We start from the raw sequence: 27356 nt of genomic DNA, 5'->3' as shown, positions 1-27356 counted from the left end.
TATCTTGCACGGCAGTCCAGGGGCGCACGCACGCAGCTTAGAGGGAACATTGGTATTAACCCCTGTTCATAAGTGCTGGATCAAACAGTCATAAAACATGTCTGTCTGTCTGTCTGTCTGTCTGTCTGTCTGTCTGTCTGTCTGTCTGTCTGTCTGTCTGTCTGTCTGTCTGTCTGTCTGTCTGTCTGTCTGTCTGTCTGTCTGTCTCTGTCTGTCTGTCTGTCTCTCTGTCTGTCTGCCAGACTGTCAGTCTGCCTGTCTCTGTCTGCCTGTCTCTGTCTGCCTGTCTGTGCTGTTTTGTTTCTTGGACTTCTAGTACGAATCAAACACACACAGATGAAAAGACACCAGAGCTGGCACGGGGAGTAAGACTGACGGGGTTGGAAGTTTTAACAACATGGCTGTTAGCTGGGTCAGCAGAGCTGCAGGTGTGGCCACTGTAGTACAGTCTGGTCAGCTCCTACAGCCACTGCAGCTGTACAAACACACGCACACAGTCACAGTCACACACACACACACACACACACACACACACACACACACACACACACACACACACACACACACACACACACACACTGGAGGAGTGTGAGAAGAGGAACATCACCAGATACGCCATCGCAGAGTACACACACACACACACACACACACACACACACACACACACACACACACACACACTGGGAGCAGTATAAGACACATACAGGCTAAATGAGTGATATAGGAGAGTAAAGCAGTCTATTAAAAGGGTATCAGCTACTGCCTCTCACTGTGCCGTACACATTTTACCCTGTGACACACACACACACACACACACACACACACACACACATGCTGTGTCATGACCACACACACACACACGTTGTGTCATGACCACACACACACACGTTGTGTCATGACCACACTACTGACTATAAAAGTGTGTCTAATTACGAGACCTCCCAATTAGCACAACTCTCTCATCTAGCTCCTCCCCCTCCTTTCTCTTCTCTTCATCTCTTCATCTCTTTCTCTCTTCTCCCCTTCCACATTCTGTTCTTCTCATATGTCCCTCTCTTTCTCTCTTCTCCCCTTCCACATTCGGTTCTTCTCATATGTCCCTCTCTTTCTCTCTTCTCCCCTTCCACATTCTGTTCTTCTCATATGTCCCTCTCTTTCTCTCTTCTCCCCTTCCACATTCGGTTCTTCTCATATGTCCCTCTCTTTCTCTCTTCTCCCCTTCCACATTCTGTTCTTCTCATATGTCCCTCTCTTTCTCTCTTCTCCCCTTCCACATTCTGTTCTTCTCATATGTCCCTCTCTTTCTCTCTTCTCTTCTCCCCTTCCACATTCTGTTCTTCTCATATGTCTCTCTCTTTCTCGAATTTCTACCCCTCCTTCACTTTCTCTTTCACCCAGTTTTATCCCTCTGTATTTTCACACGCTCTCTCAACCACATCAGAGCTGGGCTCTTACCCTCTTTTTACTGGTGGATTTCACACTATGCTTTTATTGATTGCTTTTTCTGTGTCTCTTTCTCGCTGTATGTTCCATAGGCCCTGGTCTCTCTGCTCTCCTTAATTGGTCATGTGACTCTGCAGCGCAGTGATTGCTGGTTTATTCCTGCTTTATACGTGTTTGTAATAAATCGTTTTTAAGTGTTTTTCTCTCTTGCTCCACTAGTGTTCTAGAATGTTTTTCTTCAGTCGTCTCTCCTCTTCACAACCTCTCCTTGTGTTACTTTTTCTTCCAACTCTTTTTCCTTTCTTCTACTACATCCTCCTTTCCTCCATCTCTCCTCTTGTGCTCTCTTCTCCTCCCTCTCTCCCCTCTCTCCCCTCTCTTCTCCTCCCTCTCTTCACTCTCTCCCCTCTCTTCTCCTCCCTCTCTCCCCTCTCTCCCCTCTCCTCGCTATCTCCTCCCTCTCTACTCCTCACTCCCTCTCTTCTCCTCCCTCTCTCCCCTCTCCTCGCTATCTCCTCCCTCTCTACTATTCACCCCCTCTCTTCTCCTCCCTCTCTCCCCTCTCTATCTCCTCCCTCTCTACTCCTCACCCCCTCTCTTCTCCTCCCTCTCTCCCCTCTCCCCTCTCCTCGCTATCTCCTCCCTCTCTACTATTCACCCCCTCTCTTCTCCTCCCTTTCTCCCCTCTCTCCCCTCTCTTCTCCTCCCTCTCTCCCCTCTCATCTCCACCCTTTCTCTCTCTCTCCCTCTCTCCTCCCTCTCTACTCCTCACCCCCCTCTCTTCTCCTCCCTCTCTCCCCTCTCCTCGCTATCTCCTCCCTCTCTACTCCTCACCCCCTCTCTTCTCCTCCCTCTCTCATCTCCACCCTTTCTCTCTCTCTCCCTCTCTCTCTCCTCCCTCTCTACTCCCTCACCCCCCTCTTCTCTTCTCCTCCCTCTCTCCCCATCTCCTCCCTCTCTACTATTCACCCCCTCTCTTCTCCTCCCTCTCTCCCCTCTCTCCGCTATCTCCTCCCTCTCTACTATTCACCCCCTCTCTTCTCCTCCCTCTCTCCCCTCTCTTCCCTCTCATCTCCACCCTTTCTCTCTCTCCCCTCTCCTCCCTCTCTACTCCTCACCCCCTCTCTTCTCCTCCCTCTCTCCCCTCTCCTCGCTATCTCCTCCCTCTCTACTCCTCACCCCCTCTCTTCTCCTCCCTCTCTCCCCTCTCCTCGCTATCTCCTCCCTCTCTACTCCTCACCCCCTCTCTTCTCCTCCCTCTCTCCCCTCTCATCTCCACCCTTTCTCTCTCTCTTCCTCTCTCTCTCCTCCCTCTCTACTCCTCACCCCCCCTCTTCTCTTCTCCTCCCTCTCTCCCCTCTCCTCGCTATCTCCTCCCTCTCTACTCCTCACCCCCCCTCTTCTCTTCTCCTCCCTCTCTCCTCTCGTCTCTCAGGCTGGCTGGATAATTAGCAGTCTGTGCACTGGAAACGGTTGTTTTTAACCAGACCGTTTCTTGCGGTTCACCACATACTTTATATTTAGCTTGGGCCAGAGTTACGCCTGAAAATGACTGAGTTCACTAACACTGGCTGCACTAGCCATCGCGTGTGTGTGTGAGTGTGTGTGTGTCAAGTGCTAGCAGACACTACCCAAAGCGTCCAGTGGTCAAAACAGGTCACCACCAGATAAACAGGGTGCGGCTATATGTTTGTGTGTGTACATGTGTATGTGTGTACTTGCATGTGTACTAGCATGTGTGTGTGTGTGTGTGTGTGTGTGTGTGTGTGTGTGTGTGTGTTGTCGCTGCACATATTTTGTGTTTAGGTTAGATTGTGTGTCATGGTAACACCAGTGATGTGGTAGTGGTGTACTGTAAAAGGGAATGAGCAACTGAATTTAATGACTAGTCTGACTGTCTGTCTGACTGACTGACTCACTGACTAACTGTCTATCTGACTAACTGTCTGACTGACTGTCTATCTGTCTGACTGACTGTCTCACTGTTTGACTGACTGACTGTCTGACTAGTCTGTCTGACTGACTAGTCTGTCTGACTGTTTGACTAGTCTGTCTGACTGTCTGTCACGATCGTTTACAGACGGGACGGACCAAGCCAGCCAGTGATATGCATACATGTTTATTTATACTGAATAAACACCACGACAAAACAACAAATGAAACGTGAAGTCCAAGGCAGACAAACAACATACCTCACACGGAACAAGATCCCACAACCGACTAGTGCCAATAGGCTACCTAAGTATGGTCCCCAATCAGAGACAACGAGCTACAGCTGCCTCTGATTGGGAACCACACCGGCCAACATAGATCTACACGATCTAGATCTAAACATAGAAAATGCAACATAGAACATACCACACAGAAAATACACACCCTGACTCAACAAATACGAGTCCCCAGAGTCAGGGCGTGACAGTACCCCCCACCCCCCCAAAGGTGCGGACTCTGACCGCACAACATAAACATAACAGGGTAAGGGCCGGGTGGGCATTCCGCCTCGGAGGCGGATCCGGCTCAGGGTGTGACGACCACTTACTCTCCGCCTCCCTGTTGCGCCCCTGGTCTGGTCTGGACCTCGGCGCGCTGCTTCCCCTCTCCTTCCTCCCACGAAGTACCAAGCCCTGTCTGGACCCTGGTGTGGGAGACCCCGAACCTGGAGAGGGGCTGACGTCTGGGTCTGGACTGGAGCCGCTGACCGGAGCTGGACCGGGCACCGGTGGAGAGGACTGCACAGGCTCCGGAGTGGAGCAGCTGACCGGAGCTGGATCAGGCACCGGTGGAGCGGACTGCTCTGGCTCCGGAGTGGAGCCGCTGACCGGAGCTGGACTGGCCCCGGTGAAGCGGATTACTCTGGCTCCGGAGTGGAGCAGCTGACCGGAGCTGAACTGGGCACCGGTGGAGCGGACTGCTCTGGCTCCGGAGTGGAGCAGCTGACCGGTGCCGGACCAGGCACCGGTGGAACAGGCACGGGTCGTGCCGGACTGGACACATGCACCACTGGCTTGGTGCGGGGAGCAGGAACGGGCCAGACCGGGTTGGCGACGCGCACCACTGGCTTGGTGCGGGGAGCAGGAACGGGCCGTACCGGACTGGCGACGCGCACCACTGGCGATGCGCACCACTGGCTTGGTGCAAGGGACAGGAACAGGCCGGGCCGGGCTGGCGACGCGCACCACTGTCCTGGTGCGGGGAGCAGGAACAGGCCGGGCCGGGCTGGCGACGCGCACCACTGTCTTGGTGCGAGGGGCAGGAACGGGCCGGACCGGGCTGGCGACGCGCACCACTGGCTTGGTGCAGGGAGCAGGAACGGGCCGTACCGGACTGGCGACGCGCACCACTGGCCTGGTGCGGGAGCAGGAACAGGCCGGCCCGGCTGGCGACGCGCACCACTGGCTTGGTGCGAGGGGCAGGAACAGGCCGGGCCGGGCTGGCGACGCGCACCACTGGCTTGGTGCGAGGGAAGGAACAGGCCGGACCGGGCTGGCGACGCGCACCCCTGGCTTAGTGCGAGGGGCAGGAACAGGCCGGGCCGGGCTGGCGACGCGCACCACTGGCCTGGTGCGGGGAGCAGGTACAGGCCGGGCCGGGCTGGCGACGTGCACCACTGGCTTGGTGCGAGGGACAGGAATGGGCCGGACCGGGCTGGCGACACGCACCACTTGCTTGGTGCGAGGGTCAGAAACAGGCCGGGCCGGGCTGGCGACGCGCACCACTGGCCTGGTGCGGGGAGCAGGAACGGGCCGTACCGGACTGGCGACGCGCACCACTGGCCTGGTGCGGGGAGCAGGAACAGGCCGGACCGGGCTGGCGACGCGCACCCCTGGCCTGGTGCGGGGAGCAGGGACAGGCCGGGCCGGGCTGGCGACGCGCACCACTGGTTTGGTGCGAGGGGCAGGAACAGGCCGGGCCGGGCTGGCGACTTGCACCACTGACTTGGTGTGAGGGACAGGAACAGGCCGGACCGGGCTGGCGACGCGCACCACTGGCTTGGTGCGAGGGGCAGGAACAGGCCAGGCCGTACTGGGAACACGCACCACTGGCTTAGTGCGGGAAGCAGGAACAGGACGGGCCGGACTGGCGACGCGCACCACTGGCTTGGTGCGAGGGGCAGGAACGGGTCGGGCCGTACTGGGAACACGCACCACTGGCTTAGTGCGGGAAGCAGGAACGGGCCGGACTGGACTGGCGACACGCACCACTTGCTTGGTGCGAGGAGCGGGACTGGGTTCCTTTATTAACCCCCACTCCTTCTGCTGCCTAACCAGCTCCTCTCGCCGTGCCTCTACACTTTCCTTCTCCCTTATAGCCTCCTGTAGCGCCTCCCTCTGACCGAATAACTCCTGCTCCCTCTGAACCAATAGCCCCCGTAACATGGTGGCCTCCTAACCTGCAGATCCGCCCTTTAATGGCCTCCTGCTGCCTCGTCGTCCACACTGTGTGCCCCCCCAAAATGTTTTATTGGGGTTGCCTCTCGGATCTCCGTCGTCGGCACTGTTGGCGCCGTTTCTCCTCTCCTACCTGGGCATCCTCCTTCATCGCCTTCTGGTAACGGACGGCCTCCTCCTCCGTAATTCTCCCCCAACCGAGGAGGACATCTACTAATGTAACCTCCCGTTGAATTCCCGGCGTTTGCTCCTGAACACGCTGCTTGGTCCTCGTTTGGTGGGATCTTCTGTCACGATCGTTTACAGACGGGACGGACCAAGGCGCAGCGTGATATGCATACATGTTTATTTATACTGAATAAACACCACGACAAAACAACAAATGAAACGAAACGTGAAGTCCAAGGCAGACAAACAACATACCTCACACGGAACAAGATCCCACAACCCACTAGTGCCAATAGGCTACCTAAGTATGGACCCCAATCAGAGACAACGGGCTACAGCTGCCTCTGATTGGGAACCACACCGGCCAACATAGATCTACACGATCTAGATCTAAACATAGAAAATGCAACATAGAACATACCACACAGAAAATACACACCCTGACTCAACAATTACGAGTCCCCAGAGTCAGGGCGTGACACTGTCTGACTAGTCTGTCTGTCTGACTAGTCTGTCTGACTAGTCTGTCTGTCTGACTGTCTGACTGTCTGCCTAGTCTGTCTGACTATGGTATTGAAGCCATGGAACATTGCCTTCTGCAACGTGACCCAAATGAACTACCTTCCAGTGCATGCATTATAACACTACTTCATGTTTCTAAATTATTTCTTTATTCAGACGAAGGGTACTGCTATGGGATCCCCTATGGCTCCTAACTATGCTAATTTGTATGTGGGTTACATTGAGGATTTTCAATCCTCTCAAAAATGGTTTCTTGCCAAAAATTATTATTTGGAAACGGTACATTGATGATATTTTTGTTCTATGGAGGGGTGACTTAAAACAGCTCCAGGCATTCTATGCTTTTCTTAACTCTTGTTCTGAGCACCTGAGATTTACTATGCAATCTGACACACGTCAAATCAGTTTCCTTGATCTTCTGATTTTGTGTCAGGATAATGTTCTATACACTGATCTTTACAGGAAACCTACTGATCGTAACAGTTTGTTGAGGGCTGATAGTTGTCACCCGCTTCCCTTGAAAAACAGTTTACCCTACAGCCAATTCTGTCGAATCAAAAGAATTTGTAAAAAACTATCAGATTTCGACCGAAATATGGCTGAGACGCAAAGAAAATTCAAGGAGAGGGGGTACAAAAATGGTCAGATTAATACTGCCATTGAGAAAATTCAAAACAAATCGAGACTTGACCTCTTTCAGGGACAGTCTTGCAAAAAGAAGCATTCTTGCATTTTAACGACAAGCTATTCAAAGTGCTCTGAACAAATTAAGGGAATCGTTCACAAACATTGGCACATTCTAAGAACCGATGACAGTATTGGTAATGTGTTTTTGGACCCTCCCTTGGTTGTATTCTCGCGGGGCAGAAACCTCAGAGATCAGAGCCTCTACCGGATGGAAACTACAAGTGTAACGGCTGCGGTCAATGCAATGGCACTTACAAATGTAGATCCTTTAAACACCCCCAAACAGGGAAACAGATCCCAATCAAAGATGTTATTACATGCTCCACTAAGGCAGTTATTTATCTTATAAATTGTCCTTGTGGTAAACATTATGTGGGTAAAACAAAGCGCAAATTAAAAGTACGAATCTCGGAACATCGTAGCACCATTAGGTGCAAAAACTCGACATACCCAGTCGCTGCCCACTTTTTGGAAGCGAACCACTCAATTTCGTCCCTACCTTATATCGGCATTGAACATGTCACCCTCCCTAGGAGAGAGGGTGACCTCGACAACTTATTGTTAAAACGAGAGGCTGCCTGGATCTTTAATTTAAAGACCCTTGCTCCCTTCGGTCTCAACTTAGACTTTGATTTGAAGCCATTCTTGTGATTATTGTGATTTTGCTATTCATTGTAAATGTTTGTAGGCCTATGTAGCCAAGTTGTATCTATGATCGTATGCTATCCATGTTTTTTGTATGTTCTGTTTATCTGTGAATTAACCAATGATACTAGGCCACACCCGGCCATGATTACAGACACCTGCGTGTGTCCTTTGACACTATATAAACTAGTGACCCGCAGTGTTTGTCATTATACCCTGATGAAGACAGCTTGTCTGTCGAAACGTTGGTTATTAGGTTATTAAATTATTGCATCTGAGCTACTAGAGTGTGCGGCTTTCCTTTTCTTTTTCTAGTCTGACTGACTGACTGACTGACTGACTGACTGTCTGTCTGTCTGACTGACTATCTCACTGACTGACTGTCTGACTAGTCTGACTGACTGACTATCTTACTCACTGACTGTCTGACTGTCTGACTGTCTATCTGACTGACTGTCTGACTGACTGTCTCACTGTTTGACTGACTGACTGTCTGACTGACTGTCTGACTGACTAGTCTGTCTGACTGTTTGACTAGTCTGTCTGACTGTCTTACTAGTCTGTCTGTCTGACTAGTCTGTCTGACTGTCTGACTGTCTGCCTAGTCTGTCTGACTGACTAGTCTGTCTGACTAGTCTGACTGTCTGACTGTCTGACTAGTCTGTCTGTCTGTCTGACTGTCTGTCTGTCTGGCTCATATATCGTCAAGTCTGGCCTGATTACTCCTATGGTTTATTAGTCATTTTAGGGGATTGTTCAGGTTCTGTGTCACTATCTGTATCGTACCCAATCTCCCTGTTTTTCACAAACAGTTCTTGGAAGCGCTCACACACACACACACACACACACACACACACACACACACACACACACACACACACACACACACACACACACACACACACACACACACTTTGTCACTCTCCCTCTCACAACCAATTTCTGTTTTTCCCAACTGTGTTATTTAACTCTGAGGCGCACTCTAAATTATATATTATCTTCTTCTAGCGGCTGTTTATTTTAGATGTAGGGAAACTCTGTGTATACTAACTCCACCAGTGGAGGCTGCTGAGGGGAGGACAGCTCATAATAATGGCTGTAACAGAGTAAATGGAATGGCATTAAACACATGGATGTATTTGATACCATTCCACTGATTACTACGAGCCCGTCCAGCCATTACCACGAGCTCGTCCTCCCCAATTAAGGTGAGACCAACCTCCTGTGAACTCCAGCCACCCTAATCTTCCCCCTCTCTCTTTCTCTCTTCTAGCCTCACTCTCCCTCCCTCTCTTTCTCTCCTCTATCCTCCATCTCCCTCTCTCTGTTTCTCTCCTCTACCTTTCTGTCTTCCTTTTGTACCCACATTCCTGTGTTCCTCTCGTTCTCTGTTCTGTCTTTCCTGCTCACTCACTTGTTCTCTCATCTCTCTTTTTCTTTTTCTCTTCCCTCTCCTCCCTCCTTCCTCACCTCTCTCCCCTCTCCTCCCTCCTTCCTCACCTCTCTTCCCTCTCCTCCCTCCTTCCTCACCTCTCTTCCCTCTCCTCCCTCCCCTCTCCTCCTTCCTCACCTCTCTCCCCTCTCCTCCCTACTTCCTCACCTCTCTTCCCTCTCCTCCCTCCTTCCTCACCTCTCTCCCCTCTCCTCCCTCCTTCCTCACCTCTCTCCCCTCTCCTCCCTCCTTCCTCACCTCTCTCCCTCTCCTCCCTCACTTCTCTTCCCTCTCCTCCCTCCTTCCTCACCTCTCTTCCCTCTCCTTCCTCCTTCCTCACCTCTCTCCCCTCTCCTCCCTCCTTCCTCACCTCTCTCCCCTCTCCTCCCTCCTTCCTCACCTCTCTTTCCTCTCCTCCCTCCTTCCTCACCTCTCTCCCCTCTCCTCCCTCCTTCCTCACCTCTCTCCCCTCTCCTCCCTCCTCCCTCACCTCTCTTCCCTCTCCTCCCTCCTCCTCTCCCTCTCCTCTCCTCCTCCCTCCTTCCTCCCTCTCTTCCCTCTCCTCCCTCCTTCCTCACCTCTCTTCCCTCTCCTCCCTCCTTCCTCACCTCTCTTCCCTCTCCTCCCTCCTTCCTCACCTCTCTTCCCTCTCCTCCCTCCTTCCTCACCTCTCTTCCCTCTCCTCCCTCCTTCCTCACCTCTCTTTATCTTTTCTCACACCATCTCTCTTTCTCCTTCCTCTCTCCCTCTCTCTCTCTGTAGTAGTTGAGGTCTGTCAAGCGTTTTACGTACTGTGGATGATGATGGTGTTTTGGATTGAACTCTTGAACAATATTTGTATTTGATTGTGGTTTGGTTCAGGGCAGTGGAAAGGGAATGTACATGTAAGCAGTTTTGGTCTTGCTGTTTGACCGTGCTGACATAAGCACTATGATATTTACCTAATGAAATGTCTTTATATCTCTCTTTCTCCAGTACGGAGGCGTTCAGCCCTGAGCGGGGGGCGAGGGAGGGGGCCACCAAGGTCATGATCGTGGTGACGGACGGAGAGTCACATGATGGGGAGGAGCTACCAGATGCTCTGGAGGAGTGTGAGAAGAGAAACATCACCAGATACGCCATCGCTGTGAGTACACACACACACACAGAGACGCACACATACACGCACACACACACACACACTGTTTCATGGAGCACATGAATGCAGCATGCCTGTTACACCACAAACCCGCTAACCAATATGGTAGACAGTCTCACCAACCAACCCCACTCCTGAAACCGCTGTATTGATACAGCTTTTCCACCATATCACCTCACATACTCTCCATAACGTGAGAGATAGCCATCCTTCCCATTCAGCCTCAAACTGGCCTGAAATAATGCCTGTGGTCTTTAAAATAGCCCCAGCAAATCACTAACTGAACCCATCTGGCTCCTTAAAATACCCCAGTGGGTAACAACAGCTATGCCTTCCTGCCCCACCCTAACCCCCCTAACACACACACACACACACACATGCACACACACACACATATACACACATGCACACATGAACACACACCGTCAGTGTCTCTGGTGGTGTGGTAGAACAGACTCCAGTGGCAGGGTAGTCTGAGACTCCTCCCCAGCCCACAGTAGAAACACTGGGACCTGCAGAGCCACTGTCACCAGAGGAACCACAATATAAACACTGGGACCTGCAGAGCCACTGTCACCAGAGGAACCACAGTACAAACACTGGGACCTGCAGAGCCACTGTCACCAGAGGAACCACAGTAGAAACATTGGGACAATGGGGTGGCTTGTTTGATCTGGCATAACTGGACAGGGGAAAGCAAGAGTTCCTGTATTTTTGTTTTCACCCATTAAAGCCTGTTCGATGAATGATAACTTGAACAAGACTAAAGAGTCTAGATCCTTGTGGGGTTAAGTAGTGTGTTGGGTTGATTTGACTGCTCTGTAGGTAGCCAGACACAGATATTTATGAATTTACTGACCCATGTGATGTTAGGAGTCACAGTGAGTTCATGGTCAGATCACCTTATACTGTTGCCTATACAGCAACACGTCCTGAGCCACCTTGAGAGAGAGAGAGAGAGAGAGAGAGAGAGAGAGAGAGAGAGAGAGAGAGAGAGAGAGAGAGAGAGAGAGAGAGAGAGAGAGAGAGAGAGAGAGAGAGAGAGAGAGAGAGAGAGAGAGAGAGAGAGAGAGAGAGAGAGAGAGAGAGAGAAAATCTCCAGGGAGTCTTGGTGCAGAAAAGTGGTTTCACTGTGAAGACTGCAATGTTTTGATGTTGTTGCTCTCTGTCCTGCTGCCAGTGTGTGTAGGACAGAAAACAGCCCTTTGGGGAGAGCAGAGCAACAAGCTCTCTAAAATAACAGCCTGAGTCGTGTTTTATACATCAGCCTGCCTGCCTGCCGACTCACACAGAATTTACAGTCAACGGGGAGGGGTTACAGGGTGTGTGTTTGTCTGTTTGCGAGTTTGTTTGTGTGCCTGTGCATGTGTGTGTATACATGTGCAGTAGCTATAACTTCACTGTATATCTTCAATACTTAACAAGCTACCTCCCGCCATCTGTATTTCTATCCCTCTCTCTCCGTTCGTGAATCTGAGGACAAACCAGCAGCAGCTGGCAAGACCAACGGAATTTCTCTGCTTCTATAAGATCTTCATGTGTACATTTATAATGTAGGCTTTCTTCACATTACACCCTCCCTCCATCCCTCTCTCCCTCCTTCCCTCCCTCCGTCCATCCCTCTCTCCCTCCCTCCATCCCTCCCTCCTTCCTTCCCTCCCTCCCTCCGTCCCCTTTGAAAACAGAGAATTTCCTTAGTTAGGTTGGCAGCCAGAGTGACAGGGAAGGATTCTTGGGATTGGGTTTCTGGGGAGGAATTTGCTCCTTACTGAAGTGTTTAGGCTATTCTGAACTGCAGACTGCAAGCTGTAGGCGATACTATAGCCTCCTCACACTAGAGAGCCCTACCACACCAGTTATCGCTCTCCCCCCTGTCTGGACCAATTCTTTACTCTCACGGTTTGCTAGAGCAGTATTTCCCAAACATTTTAGCTGACTCCGTTTTTAGACACCCCCTTAGTTAGAACCCTACATACAGTATCTGTTTTAAGACACCCCCTTAGTTAGAACCCTACATACAGTATCTGTTTTAAGACACCCCCTTAGTTAGAACCCTAAGTACAGTATCTGTTTTAAGACACCCCCTTAGTTAGAACCCTAAGTACAGTATCTGTTTTAAGACACCCCCTTAGTTATAACCCTAAGTACAGTATCTGTTTTAAGACACCCCCTTAGTTAGAACTCTACATACAGTATCTGTTTTAAGACACCCCCTTAGTTAGAACTCTACGTACAGTATCTGTTTTAAGACACCCCCTTAGTTAGAACCCTAAGTACAGTATCTGTTTTAAGACACCCCCTTAGTTAGAACTCTACATACAGTATCTGTTTTAAGACACCCCCTTAGTTAGAACCCTACGTACAGTATCTGTTTTAAGACACCCCCTTAGTTAGAACTCTACATACAGTATCTGTTTTAAGACACCCCCTTAGTTAGAACCCTACAGACAGTATCTGTTTTAAGACACCCCCTTAGTTAGAACCCTAAGTACAGTATCTGTTTTAAGACACCCCCTTAGTTAGAACCCTACGTACAGTATCTGTTTTAAGACACCCCCTTAGTTAGAACTCTACATACAGTATCTGTTTTAAGACACCCCCTTAGTTAGAACCCTACGGACAGTATCTGTTTTAAGACACCCCCTTAGTTAGAACCATAAGGACAGTATCTGTTTTAAGACACCCCCTTAGTTAGAACCCTAAGTACAGTATCTGTTTTAAGACACCCCCTTAGTTAGAACCCTAAGTACAGTATCTGTTTTAAGACACCCCCTTAGTTATAACCCTAAGTACAGTATCTGTTTTAAGACACCCCCTTAGTTAGAACTCTACATACAGTATCTGTTTTAAGACACCCCCTTAGTTAGAACTCTACGTACAGTATCTGTTTTAAGACACCCCCTTAGTTAGAACCCTAAGTACAGTATCTGTTTTAAGACACCCCCTTAGTTAGAACTCTACATACAGTATCTGTTTTAAGACACCCCCTTAGTTAGAACCCTACGTACAGTATCTGTTTTAAGACACCCCCTTAGTTAGAACTCTACATACAGTATCTGTTTTAAGACACCCCCTTAGTTAGAACCCTACAGACAGTATCTGTTTTAAGACACCCCCTTAGTTAGAACCCTAAGTACAGTATCTGTTTTAAGACACCCCCTTAGTTAGAACCCTACGTACAGTATCTGTTTTAAGACACCCCCTTAGTTAGAACTCTACATACAGTATCTGTTTTAAGACACCCCCTTAGTTAGAACCCTACGGACAGTATCTGTTTTAAGACACCCCCTTAGTTAGAACCATAAGGACAGTATCTGTTTTAAGACACCCCCTTAGTTAGAACCCTACGGGCATTATCCGTTTTTTTCTCTTTTAAGGGGTTATACTCTGCACATCTGGCTGTCTCTCTGTGGTTGTCCTTGATTCCGTTTTTGTCCTCTACTGTACTGTATGGGGGTGGTGTTGGAAGCTCTCTCTCTGTCGTCTCAGATTATCCTGACTCAGTAATATCTCTCCCTTTTATATAAATGTTCTCTCTCCCTGTGAAACAGGGAGGAGTTATTGGCAGAAGACGTAGAGAATTGTCTGTTAATGTTATCTCTCGCTCTACCTTTCCCTTTTCATGTCCCTTACTTTTACCCCCTTCTTTCTCTCTCCATCCACCTCACCCACCTCCCTCTCTCTGTATCTCTTTCTCTCTCCATCCCCCTCACCCACCTCCCTCTCTCTGTATCTCTTTCTCTCTCCATCCACCTCACCCACCTCCCTCTCTCTGTATCTCTTTCTCTCTCCATCCCCCTCACCCACCTCCCTCTCTCTGTATCTCTTTCTCTCTCCATCCCCTCACTCACCCCCTCTCTCTGTATCTCTTTCTCTCTCAATCCCCCTCACTCACCCCCCTCTCTCTGTATCTCTTTCTCTCTCCATCCCCCTCACCCACCTCCCTCTCTCTGTATCTCTTTTCTCTCTCCATCCCCTCACCCACCTCCCTCTCTCTGTATCTCTTTCTCTCTCCATCCACCTCACCCACCTCCCTCTCTCTGTATCTCTTTCTCTCTCCATCCCCCTCACCCACCTCCCTCTCTCTGTATCTCTTTCTCTCTCCATCCCCCTCACTCACCCCCCTCTCTCTGTATCTCTTTCTCTCTCCATCCCCCTCACCCACCTCCCTCTCTCTGTATCTCTTTCTCTCTCCATCCCCTCACCCACCTCCCTCTCTCTGTATCTCTTTCTCTCTCCATCCCCTCACCCACCTCCCTCTCTCTGTATCTCTTTCTCTCTCCATCCACCTCACCCACCTCCCTCTCTCTGTATCTCTTTCTCTCTCCATCCCCCTCACCCACCTCCCTCTCTCTGTATCTCTTTCTCTCTCCATCCCCCTCACTCACCCCCCTCTCTCTGTATCTCTTTCTCTCTCAATCCCCCTCACTCACCCCCCTCTCTCTGTATCTCTTTCTCTCTCCATCCCCCTCACCCACCTCCCTCTCTCTGTATCTCTTTCTCTCTCCATCCCCTCACCCACCTCCCTCTCTCTGTATCTCTTTCTCTCTCCATCCACCTCACCCACCTCCCTCTCTCTGTATCTCTTTCTCTCTCCATCCCCCTCACCCACCTCCCTCTCTCTGTATCTCTTTCTCTCTCCATCCCCCCTCACTCACCCCCCTCTCTGTATCTCTTTCTCTCTCCATCCCCCTCACCCACCTCCCTCTCTCTGTATCTCTTTCTCTCTCCATCCCCTCACCCACCTCCCTCTCTCTGTATCTCTTTCTCTCTCCATCCCCTCACCCACCTCCCTCTCACTGTATCTCTTTCTCTCTCCATCCCCTCACCCACCTCCCTCTCTCTGTATCTCTTTCTCTCTCCATCCCCCTCACCCACCTCCCTCTCTCTGTATCTCTTTCTCTCTCCATCCCCCTCACCCACCCCCTCTCTCGTATCTCTTTCTCTCTCCATCCCCCTCACTCACCCCCCTCTCTCTGTATCTCTTTCTCTCTCCATTCCCCTCACCCACCCCCCTCTCTCTGTATCTCTTTCTCTCTCCATCCCCCTCACCCACCTCCCTCTCTCTGTATCTCTTTCTCTCTCCATCCCCCTCACTCACCCCCCTCTCTCTGTATCTCTTTCTCTCTCTCCATCCCCTCACCCCACCTCCCTCTCTCTGTATCTCTTTCTCTCTCCATCCCCCTCACCCACCTCCCTCTCTCTGTATCTCTTTCTCTCTCCATCCCCTTCACCCATCTCCCTCTCTCTGTATCTCTTTCTCTCTCTTTTGTTTTTCTACCCTTCCCTTTACCCCTTTCTTTCTCTCTTCCCCCTCTCTCTTTCCCTCTCCCTTTATCTCCCCCCCCTCTCTTTCCTCATCCCTTTCTCTTTCACTCCAGGTATTGGGTCACTACATCCGCAGGCAGCAGGACCCAGAGACGTTCATCAGTGAGATCAAGTACATCGCCAGCGACCCTGACGACAAATACTTCTTCAACGTGACTGACGAGGCGGCGCTCAACGACATCGTAGATGCACTAGGAGACCGCATCTTCACTCTGGAGGGTGAGACAGCGCGAGGGAGAGTAAGGGGGAGAGAGGGAGAGGAGAGGAGGGAGGTAGGAGGGAGGTGAAAGTGAGGGAAAGAGAAAGGAGGGGTAAGGGTGTGTGTGTCCTGGAGACAGGGAGTCCCTGCTTTCTTATTTAGGCAGGGAGAAAGTTAGAAGAAAGAGAGATGCTACTCTCTTACTCTCTTTCTTATGAGAAAGAGGGAAAAAATGAGGGAATGGTGCCACATTCAATCCTAAATGGAATGAAAGAGGAAGGGATGGATAGATGCCACTACCTTTAAAAGGAAAGATGGGTGGGAGCAGCTATCACAACACTTACAGGAATGAGGGAGGAAGACTGAGAAATTATGCCACCCTGAAGTCTGTAGGGAGCAAGGGAGGAAGGGAGAGGAGGAAATGAGAGGAGGATGATGGAGGTAGATTCTGTATACCACCTGGGTTATTGAGTGAGGAGGGAGAGAGAGGGCACTAACCTGTGGCATCTAGATAGTGGGAGATTGGGGAGATGAAGGAAGGAAGGGAGGGAATGTATGGAGAAAAGATGGAAGGGGGATACAAATACAAAAGAACAGTATTTGAATTGAGGAGTGTGTGTTCATGTGTGAGAGTGGGCAGAACAGGATGCCACATTTAGTCCCATCACAGTATTCATGTGTCAGCTACCTGGCACTGGCAGAACAAACATTAACCAAACATTAAACTAAACTTCCTCTGAGAGTTAGGGTTAGGGTAAGCCTGTTCCGCTTTCACCTCATCAGAGGTCCCAATAGCCCCTCACTCAGTCACTGAACCCCAAACACCACACAGATATGTGGTTGGGCACAGAAACATGAGAGGGTGAGACTCATGACTGCACTAATAAAATAATTTTTGAATGACATGACACAAAGTAGTAGCTTGGCGACAGAGAGGTCTGCTCAACTTTATTTTTGTGTTGGATACTACAGAAAAGGCACTAGAAAGGTTTGTCAAACGTTGTTTTGATGTTTCTGTTTCGTCACAGGGACGCTGGGGTACAATGAGAGCTCCTTCGAGCTTGAGATGTCCCAGATCGGTTTCTCCACACACGTTCTCGATGTGAGTCCACCGTTTGTGTGTATGCGTGCGTGTGCAAGCATGCAAGCTTGTGCGTTTCATGTACACTTGATTTGAATTTCTGATCTTTCATTGTACTGTATGTTTATCCACCCCTCCCCCCTCTCCCATGCATGTGTGTTCCAGGATGGGATCCTGTTTGGGATGGTGGGGGCGTATGACTGGGATGGAGGGGTGCTGAAGGAGGGCACTGAGGGGCGTATCATGCCCACCAGAGAGGCCTTTGAGTCAGAGTTCCCCCAGGAGCTCAAGAACCATGCTGCCTATCTGGGTGACTTTATTTACTTACTTTACACTATGTACACTTTACATTACACTGTTTTACACGTAATACTACTAAAGTATCACTGTTTTACATGTAATACTACCAAACTTTACACTGTTTTACACGTAATACTACTAAACGTATCACTGTTTTACACGTAATACTACTAAACTTATCACTGTTTTAGACATAATACTACTAAACAGATCACTGTTTCACACGTAATACTACTAAACTTATCACTGTTTTACACGTAATACTACTAAACAGATCACTGTTTCACACGTAATACTACTAAACGTATCACTGTTTTACACGTAATACTACTAAAGTATCACTGTTTTACATGTAATACTACCAAACTTTACACTGTTTTACACGTAATACTACTAAACTATCACTGTTTTACACGTAATACTACTAAACGTATCACTGTTTTAGACGTAATACTACTAAACAGATCACTGTTTCACACGTAATACTACTAAACAGATCACTGTTTCACACGTAATACTACTAAACTTATCACTGTTTTACACGTAATACTACTAAACGTATCACTGTTTTACACGTAATACTACTAAACGTATCACTGTTTTACACGTAATACTACTAAACTATCACTGTTTTACACGTAATACTACTAAACGTATCACTGTTTTACACGTAATACTACTAAACAGATCACTGTTTCACACGTAATACTACTAAACGTATCACAGTATTACACGTAATACTACTAAACTTCACTGTTTTACACGTAATACTACTAAACTTATCACTGTTTTACACGTAATACTACTAAACGTATCACTGTTTTACACGTAATACTACTAAACATATCACTGTTTTACACGTAATACTACTAAACTTTACACGGTTTTACATGTAATACTACTAAACTTATCACGGCTTTACACCCCTCCAAAAAAAATCATACCAAATGTGTCTCCAGGCATCTCTATGACCTGTGAGATATTTGAATCCTATGCGAATGTAATGTCATTTGTGGATCTAAATAAAGTATGTGTGTGTGTGTGTGTGTGTGTATGTTTAGGCTACACAGTGTCGTCAGTGATAGTGGGTGACTGGAGGAGGCTGTATGTGGCTGGAGCTCCCAGGTTCAAACACAAAGGAAAGGTAATTCTGTTTGAACTGAGCAACGATGGAGATGTCAACATCGCACAGGCCCTCAATGGAGAACAGGTAGCTAGTGTGTGTGTGTGTGTGTGTGTGTGTGTATATATATACCTCATTGGATGTATCTTTCAATCAAACTCTCACTCACCCCTCAACCTCCTCTCTCTCTCTCTCTCTCTCTCTCTCTCTCTCTCTCTCTCTCTCTCTGTCTTTCTCTCTCTCTCTCTCTCTCTCTCTCTGTGTAGATTGGGTCGTACTATGGCAGTGAGGTGTGTGGGTTGGACGTGGACCAGGATGGCATTACTGATGTTCTGCTGGTGGCAGCACCCATGTACCTGGGCCCTGGCAACAAGGAGGCGGGCAGAGTCTACATCTACTCCCTCAGTGGGGTGAGACAGGGGGGAGTAGAGGGGGAGGACTGGGCTTGTGTCAGAAAGAGGGGGGTGAGAGGTGGGCGAAGGTGGGAGATAAAGTTAAGGGAGGGGAAAGGGGATGAGGGATATTAGGAGGGAAGAAGAGGAATGGCTGGGAGGTGCTGACTGACTCTCTGTCTCTCTTTCTCTCTCTCTCTACTCTGCCTCTCTCTGTCTCTCTCCATTTATAACTCTCTCCTCCCTCTTGCTGTCTCTCTCTCTCTCTCTGTGTCTCTCTCTCTCTCTCTCTGTGTCTCTCTCTCAGGATGAGGTGTTTGTGTCTAACGGTACTCTGAAGGCAGAGGATAGGTCCCAGGATGCTAGGTTTGGCTACGCCCTGGCCTCCGTCCCAGACCTCAACCATGACGGGTACACTGACCTGCTGGTGGGGGCACCCCTGGAGGACGGACACATTGGGGCCATATACATATACCACGGCCAGGGCATACACATCATCCATAACTACAAACAGGTAGATATACACATCATCCATAACTACAAACAGGGAGATAAACACATCATCCATAACTACAAACAGGTAGATATACACATCATCCATAACTACAAACAGGGAGATATACACATCATCCATAACTACAAAGAGGGAGATATACACATCATCCATAACTACAAACAGATAGATATACACATCATCCATAACTACAAACAGATAGATATACACATAATCCATAACTACAAACAGGGAGATATACACATCATCCATAACTACAAACAGATAGATATACACATCATCCATAACTACAAACAGGTAGATATACACATCATCCATAACTACAAACAGGTACATATACACATCATCCATAACTACAAACAGGGAGATATACACATCATCCATAACTACAAACAGGGAGATATACACATCATCCATAACTACAAACAGATAGATATACACATCATCCATAACTACAAACAGATAGATATACACATCATCCATAACTACAAACAGGTAGATATACACATCATCCATAACTACAAACAGGTAGATATACACATCATCCATAACTACAAACAGATAGATATACACATCATCCATAACTACAAACAGGGAGATATACACATCATCCATAACTACAAACAGGGAGATATACACATCATCCATAATTACAAACAGGGAGATATACACATCATCCATAACTACAAACAGGGAGATATACACACCATCCATAACTACAAACAGGGAGATATACACATCATCCATAATTACAAACAGGGAGATATACACATCATCCATAATTACAAATAGGGAGATATACACATCATCCATAACTACAAACAGGGAGATATACACATCATCCATAATTACAAACAGGGAGATATACACATCATCCATAATTACAAACAGGGAGATATACACATCATCCATAATTACAAACAGGGAGATATACACATCATCCATAACTACAAACAGGTAGTATATAATCATCCATAACTACAAATAGGTAGAGAAAGAAGTGTCACCAGAAGTATAGGTAGAGTCCATCTCTATGAAAAGAAAAGTGAAGATTTGTGTTTAAAGTGATGTCATTCCTAGCTATAGTATTTCAATGTACCTCTCTCCACCACTTCTCCACCCTCTTCTCGCCACCTCCTTGCTCGCCTCTTCTTCTCCCTGTAGCGTATCGCAGGGTCGTCCTTGTCCCCCTCTCTGCAGTATTTTGGGCGCAGTGTGAGTGCCAGACTGGACCTGGATGGAGATGGTCTGTTAGACCTGGCTGTGGGGGCCCAGGGCAGCGCTGTACTACTCAGGTAAGGAAGGAGGGAGGAGGGGAGGGGAGGGATGAAGAAGAGGGGAGGGATGAAGAGGAGGGGAGGGATGAAGAGGAGGGGAGGGATGAAGAGGAGGGGAGGGGAGGGATGAAGAGGAGGGGAGGGGAGGGGAGGGGAGGGATGAAGAGGAGGGGATGGATGAAGAGGAGGGGAGGGATGAAGAGGAAGGGAGGGATGAAGAGGAGGGGTATATTGTCAGACTTGGCTGTGGAGTATTTAAAGAAAACGTGATGATGATCGTCATCATTGAATGATCAATTCTCCCTCCCCTCTCCCCTCTCCCCTCTCCCCTCTCCCCTCTCCCCAGTTCTCGTAGTATAGTACAGATCAACATGAGTCTGTCCTTCCAGCCCCACTCCATCAACATCATCCAGAAGACGTGTCAGAGAGGAGGGAGGGAGTCTGCCTGTCTCAACGCTACAGCCTGCTTCCTGGCTCTGTCCCACTCCCCTGGAACTCACAGCAACAGCTTCGGTAAGGGAGGGGGAGGGAGGGGAGAAAGGGAGGGGACAGGGAGGGAAGGGGACTGGAGAGAGTGAGGGGGAGGGAGGGGGGAAGGAGAGTGAGAGAGGAGGGGGAGGGTGGGCGGGTGGGTGGAAGGAGAGAGGATGGGGAGGGAGAGGGAGGGAGTCTGCCTGTTAGATTTGATAGATTTGTTATCAACACTAACATCCCCTCCTCCCTCCTCCCTCCTCCTCAGAGCTGTCGGTGGTGGCCATGTTGGATGACAGAAAGTTGACAGCGAGGGCATTGTTTGACGACAGCAACCAGAGACAGACACAGCTGGGGGTCAGAGTTCACACAGGAGAGACCGTCTGCCACAACCTGCCCTTCCATGTGTTTGTGAGTATGACACATACACCGTACAGTGTCTTGCAAAAGTATTCATCCCCCTTGGCGTTTTTCCTATGTTGTTGTATTACAACCCGTAATTTAAATGTATTTTTATTTGGATTTCATGTAATGGACATACACAAAATAGTCCAAATTGATGATATAACTTGTTTCAAATAATTCTAAAAAATAAATGACGGAAAAGTGGTGCGTGCATATGTATTCACCCCCTTTGCTATGAAGCCCCTAAATAAGATCTGGTGCAACCAATTGACTTCAGAAGTCACATAATTAGTTAAATAAAGTCCACCTGTGTGCAATCTAAGTGTCACATGATCTCAGTATATATACACCTGTTCTGAAAGGCCCCAGAGTCTGCAACACCACTAAGCAAGGGGCACCACCAAGCAAGCGGCACCATGAAGACCAAGGAGCTCTCCAAACAGGTCAGGGACAAAGTTGTGAAGAAGTACAGATCAGGGTTGGGTTATAAAAAAATATCTGAAACTTTGAACATCCCACGGAGCACCATTAAATCCATTATAAAATGTTTTAAAGGATATGGCACCACAACAAACCTGCCAAGAGAGGACCACCCACCAAAACTCACGGACCAGTCAAGGAGGGCATTAATCAGAGGCAACAAAGACAACCCTGAAGGAGCTGCAAAGCTCCACAGTGGAGATTGGAGTATCTGTCCATAGGACCACTTTAAGCCGTACACTCCACAGAGCTGGGCTTTACGGAAGAGTGGCCAGAAAAAAGCCATTGCTTCAAGAAAAAAATAAGCAAACACGTTTGGTGTTGGCCAAAAGGCATGTGGGAGACTCCCCAAACATATGGAAGAAGGTACTCTGGTCAGATTAGACTAAAATTGAGCTTTTTGGTCATCAAGGAAAACGCTATGTCTGGCGCAAACCCAACACCTCTCAACACCCTGAGAACACCCTCCCCACAGTGAAGCATGGTGGTGGTGGCAGCATCATGCTGTGGGGATGTTTTTCCATTGGCAGGGACTGGGAAACTGGTCAGAATTGAAGGAATGATGGATGGCGCTAAATACAGGGAAAAAATATCTGAAACTTTGAGCATCCCACGGAGCACCATTAAATCCATTATAAAAATTTTTAAAGGATATGGCACCACAACAAACCTGCCAAGAGAGGACCACCCACCAAAACTCACGGACCAGGCAAGGAGGGCATTAATCAGAGAGGCAACAAAGACAACCCTGAAGGAGCTGCAAAGCTCCACAGCGGAGATTGGAGTATCTGTCCATAGGACCACTTTAAGCCGTACACTCCACAGAGCTGGGCTTTACGGAAGAGTGGCCAGAAAAAAGCCATTGCTTCAAGAAAAAAATAAGCAAACACGTTTGGTGTTGGCCAAAAGGCATGTGGGAGACTCCCCAAACATATGGAAGAAGGTACTCTGGTCAGATTAGACTAAAATTGAGCTTTTTGGTCATCAAGGAAAACGCTATGTCTGGCGCAAACCCAACACCTCTCAACACCCTGAGAACACCCTCCCCACAGTGAAGCATGGTGGTGGTGGCAGCATCATGCTGTGGGATGTTTTTCCATTGGCAGGGACTGGGAAACTGGTCAGAATTGGAAGGAATGATGGATGGCACTAAATACAGGGAAATTCTTGAGGGAAACCTGTTTCAGTCTTCCAGAGATTTGAGACTGGGACGGAGGTTCACCTTCCAACAGGACAATGACCCTAAGCATACTGCTAAAGCAACACTCAAGTGGTTTAAGGGGAAACATTTAAATGTCTTGGAATGGCCTAGTCAAAGCCCAGACCTCAATCCAATTGAGAATCTGTGGTATGACTTAAAGATTGCTGTACACCAGCGGAACCCATCCAGCTTGAAGGAGCTGGAGCAGTTTTGCCTTGAAGAATGGGCAAAAACCCCAGTGGCTAGATGTGCCAAGCTTGTAGAGACATACCCCAAGAGACTTGCAGCTATAATTGCTACAAAAGATGGCGCTACGAAGTAGGGGGGGGGGGGGGGGGGGGAATAGTTATGCACGCTCAAGTTTTCATTTTTTTTGTCTTATTTCTTGTTTGTTTCACAATAAAAAAATATTTTGCATCTTCAAAGTGGTAGGCATGTTGTGTAAATCAAATGATACGTCCCTTTTTCAGGACCCTGTCTTTCAAAGATAATTCGTAAAAATCCAAATAACTTCACAGATCTTCATTGTAAAGGGTTTAAACACTGTTTCCCATGCTTGTTCAATGAACCATAAACAATGAATGAACATGCACCTGTGGAACAGTCATTAAGACACTAACAGCTTACAGACGGTAGGCAATGCTCAGTTGGTAGAGCATGGCGCTCGCAACGCCAGGGTTGTGGGTTCGTTTCCCACAGGGGGCCAGTATGAAAAATGTATGCACTCACTAACTGTAAGTCGCTCTGGATAAGAGCATCTGCTAAATGACTAAAATGTAAATGTAAATTAAGGTCACAGTTATGAAAACTTAGGACACTAAAGAGGCCTTTCTACTGACTCTGAAAAACACAAAAAGAAAGATGCCCAGGGTCCCTGCTCATCTGCGTGAACGTGCCTTAGGCATGCTGCAAGGAGGCAGGAGGACTGCAGATGTGGCCAGGGCAATAAATTGCAATGTCCGTAATGTGAGACGCCTAAGACAGCACTACAGGGAGACAGGATGGACAGCTGATCGTCCTCGCAGTGGCAGACCACGTGTAACAACACCTGCACAGGATCGGTACATCCGAATATCACACCTGCGGGACAGGTACAGGATGGCAACAACAACTGCCCGAGTTACACCAGGAACGCACAATCCCTCCATCAGTGCTCAGAATGTCCGCAATAGGCTGAGAGAGGCTGGACTGAAGGCTTGTAGGCCTTTTGTAAGGCAGGTCCTCACCAGACATCACTGGCAACAACATCGCCTATGGGCACAAACCCACCGTCGCTGGACCAGACAGGACTGGCATAAAGTGCTCTTCACTGACGAGTCGCGGTTTTGTCTCACCTGGGGTGATGGTCGGATTCACGTTTATCGTCGAAGGAATGAGCGTTACACTGAGGCCTGTACTCTGGAGCGGGATCGATTTGGAGGTGGAGGGTCCGTCATGGTCTGGGGCGGTGTGCCACAGCATCATCGGACTGAGCTTGTTGTCATTGCAGGCAATCTCAACGCTGTGCGTTACAGGGAAGACATCCTCCTCCCTCATGTGGTACCCTTCCTGCAGGCGCATCCTCACATGACCCTCCGGCATGACAATGCCATCAGCCATACTGCTCGTTCTGTGCGTGATTTCCTGCAAGACAGGAATGTCATTGTTCTGCCATGGCCAGCGAAGAGCCGGATCTCAATCCCATTGAGCACGTCTGGGACCTGTTGGATCGGAGCGTGAGGGCTAGGGCCATTCCCCCCAGAAATGTCTGGGAACTTGCAGGTGCCTTGGTGGAAGAGTGGGGTAAAATCTCACAGCAAGAACTGGCAAATCTGGTGCAGTCCATGAGTAGGAGATGCACTGCAGTACTTAATGCAGCTGGTGGCCACACCAGATACTGACTGTTACTTTTGATTTTGACCCCACCTTTGTTCAGGGACAAATTATTCAATTTCTGTTAGTCACATGTCTGTGGAACTTGTTCAGTTTATGTCTCAGTTGTTGAATCTTGTTATGTTCATACAAATATTTACACATGTTAAGTTTGCTGAAAATAAACGCAGTTGACAGTGAGAGGACGTTTATTTTTTTGCTGAGTTTACATGCTGAAACACTACATTCTGTTGCTATTGACCTCTAACCCTTTGTCTCTGTCTGGGATAGGACACAGCTGACTACATCCGTCCAATCAGCTTCTCCCTGCGCTTTAAGATCAACGACACAGAGAGTGGCCCAGTGCTGGATGAAGGCTGGCCCACCACCTTCAAGAGATCGGTCAGTGTGTGTGGAGTGTGTGTGTGTGGTGTGTGTGTGGTGTGCTCGTAGCATCCTAGTCAAATTGTATAATGTAATGTACTATTACTGTACATTAACTACTGTATTGCTCTGGCACCTCCATTTAAAATACTGTAAATTGCATCTCTGCAGATTGCTTTCTTCAAAGACTGTGGCGAGGATGATGTGTGTGTCACTGATCTGGTGCTGAAGGCTCATATGGACATCTCTGGGACAAGGTACATCTCACACACACATAGACACACATAGACACACATAGACACACATGCATGGACACACACGTATAGACACACACCTGATCAAAAATGTTCCTCTCCTTTGTGTGTCCAGTCAACACAATCAGCCAAACAATTACTAAGTCAAGTATTCTGTTGTATTCATATGTTAATGTTATATTAATGTTGTGTAGTTGTTGTATTAATGTTGGGTAGTTGTTGTGTAGTAGTTGTATGAATGTCTGAATGTAACTCCTCTCTACAGACAGCAGCCCTATGTGATCCGTAGCCCTCGCAGACGTCTGGCTGTAGAAGTCCAGCTGCAGAACAAACTAGAGAATGCCTATAACACCAGCCTGACACTGCACTACTCACGCAATCTCCACTTCTCTAGTCTCAGCATACGGGTACGGAACACACACAGACACACATACACACACACAGACACACAGACACACTGATTTACAACATGAAACTGACAGTTTTATTCTCTCTCCTCCCCCTTCTCTCTCTCTCCCTCCCTCCCTTTCGATCTCTCCATCCCTATCTTTCTTTCTCTCCCTCTCTAGGAGGATGCCCAGTTGAAGATTGAGTGTACATCTCTCAGTTCCAACAGTCACTCATGTAACGTCAGCTATCCTGTGTTCCGCTCCCACTCCAAGGTCTGTCTGTCTGGCATCAAATACATTGAACAAAAATATAAACATGTAAAGTGTTGGTCCCATGTTTCATGAGCTGAAATAAAAGATCCCAGAAATGTTCCATATGCACAAAAAGCTTATTATTCTCAAATGTTGTGCACAAATGTGTTAGTTAGCATTTCTCCTTTGCCAAGATCATCCACCTGCCAGGTGTGGCATATCAAGCAGCTGATTAAACAGCATGATCATTACACAGGTGCACCTTGTGCTGGGGACAATAAAAGGCCACTCTAAAAGGGCAGTTTTGTCAAACAACACAATGCCACAGATGTCTCAAGTTTTGAGGTAGCGTGCAATTGGCATGCTGACTGCAGTAATGTCAACCAGAGAGAGATTTGAATGTTAATTTCTCTACCATAATCCGCCTCCGACGTCGTTTTAGAGAATTTGGCAGTACGTCCAACCGGCCTCACAACCGCAGACCCTGTGTAACCACGCCAGCCCAGGACCTCCACATCCGGCCTCTTCACCTGCGGGATCATCTGAGACCAGCCACCCAGACAGCTGATGAAACAGTGGGTTTGCACAACTGAAGAATTTCTGTACAAACTGTCAGAAATCGTCTCAGGGAAGCTCATCTGCGTGCTCGTCGTCCTCACCAGGGTCTTGACCTGACTGCAGTTCTGCGTCGTAACCGACTTCAGTGGGCAAATGCTCACCTTCGATGGCCACTGGCACGCTGGAGAAGTGTGCTCTTCACAGATGAATCCCGGTTTCAACTGTACCAGGCAGATGGCAGACAGCGTGTATGGCATCGTGTGGGCGTGCGGTTTACTGATGTCAACGTTGTGAACAGAGTGCCCCATGGTGGCGGTGGGGTTCAGGCATAAGCTAAGGACAACGAACACAATTGCATTTTATCGATGGTAATTTGAATGCACTGAGATACCGTGACGAGATCCTGAGGCCCATTGTTGTGCCATTCATCTGCCGCCATCACCTCATGTTTCAGCATGATAATGCACTGCCCCA

General features: G+C 48.5%; 1 protein-coding gene across 1 annotated transcript in view; it reads left to right on the top strand.

Moving 5' to 3' along the window:
• Nucleotides 1-27356, top strand: part of LOC121543878 (integrin alpha-10) — a 53568-nt gene that overhangs the window by 23482 nt on the left and 2730 nt on the right. The window contains exons 8-21 of the mRNA XM_045216691.1: nt 10261-10411; nt 15805-15970; nt 16979-17052; nt 17197-17341; nt 18393-18541; nt 18721-18864; nt 19154-19360; nt 20525-20655; nt 20984-21150; nt 21377-21519; nt 25337-25447; nt 25601-25686; nt 25949-26090; nt 26253-26345. Of these exons, the coding sequence (XP_045072626.1) occupies nt 10261-10411; nt 15805-15970; nt 16979-17052; nt 17197-17341; nt 18393-18541; nt 18721-18864; nt 19154-19360; nt 20525-20655; nt 20984-21150; nt 21377-21519; nt 25337-25447; nt 25601-25686; nt 25949-26090; nt 26253-26345 (1909 nt within the window). The remainder of the gene's footprint in view (nt 1-10260; nt 10412-15804; nt 15971-16978; nt 17053-17196; nt 17342-18392; nt 18542-18720; nt 18865-19153; nt 19361-20524; nt 20656-20983; nt 21151-21376; nt 21520-25336; nt 25448-25600; nt 25687-25948; nt 26091-26252; nt 26346-27356) is intronic.

The sequence above is a fragment of the Coregonus clupeaformis genome, unplaced genomic scaffold, assembly GCF_020615455.1.
Source record: "Coregonus clupeaformis isolate EN_2021a unplaced genomic scaffold, ASM2061545v1 scaf0776, whole genome shotgun sequence".
In the NCBI taxonomy this organism is placed as follows: Eukaryota; Metazoa; Chordata; class Actinopteri; order Salmoniformes; family Salmonidae; genus Coregonus; species Coregonus clupeaformis.
Note: the sequence above shows the minus strand (reverse complement) of the source record. Positions and strands in the feature narration are given on the sequence as shown.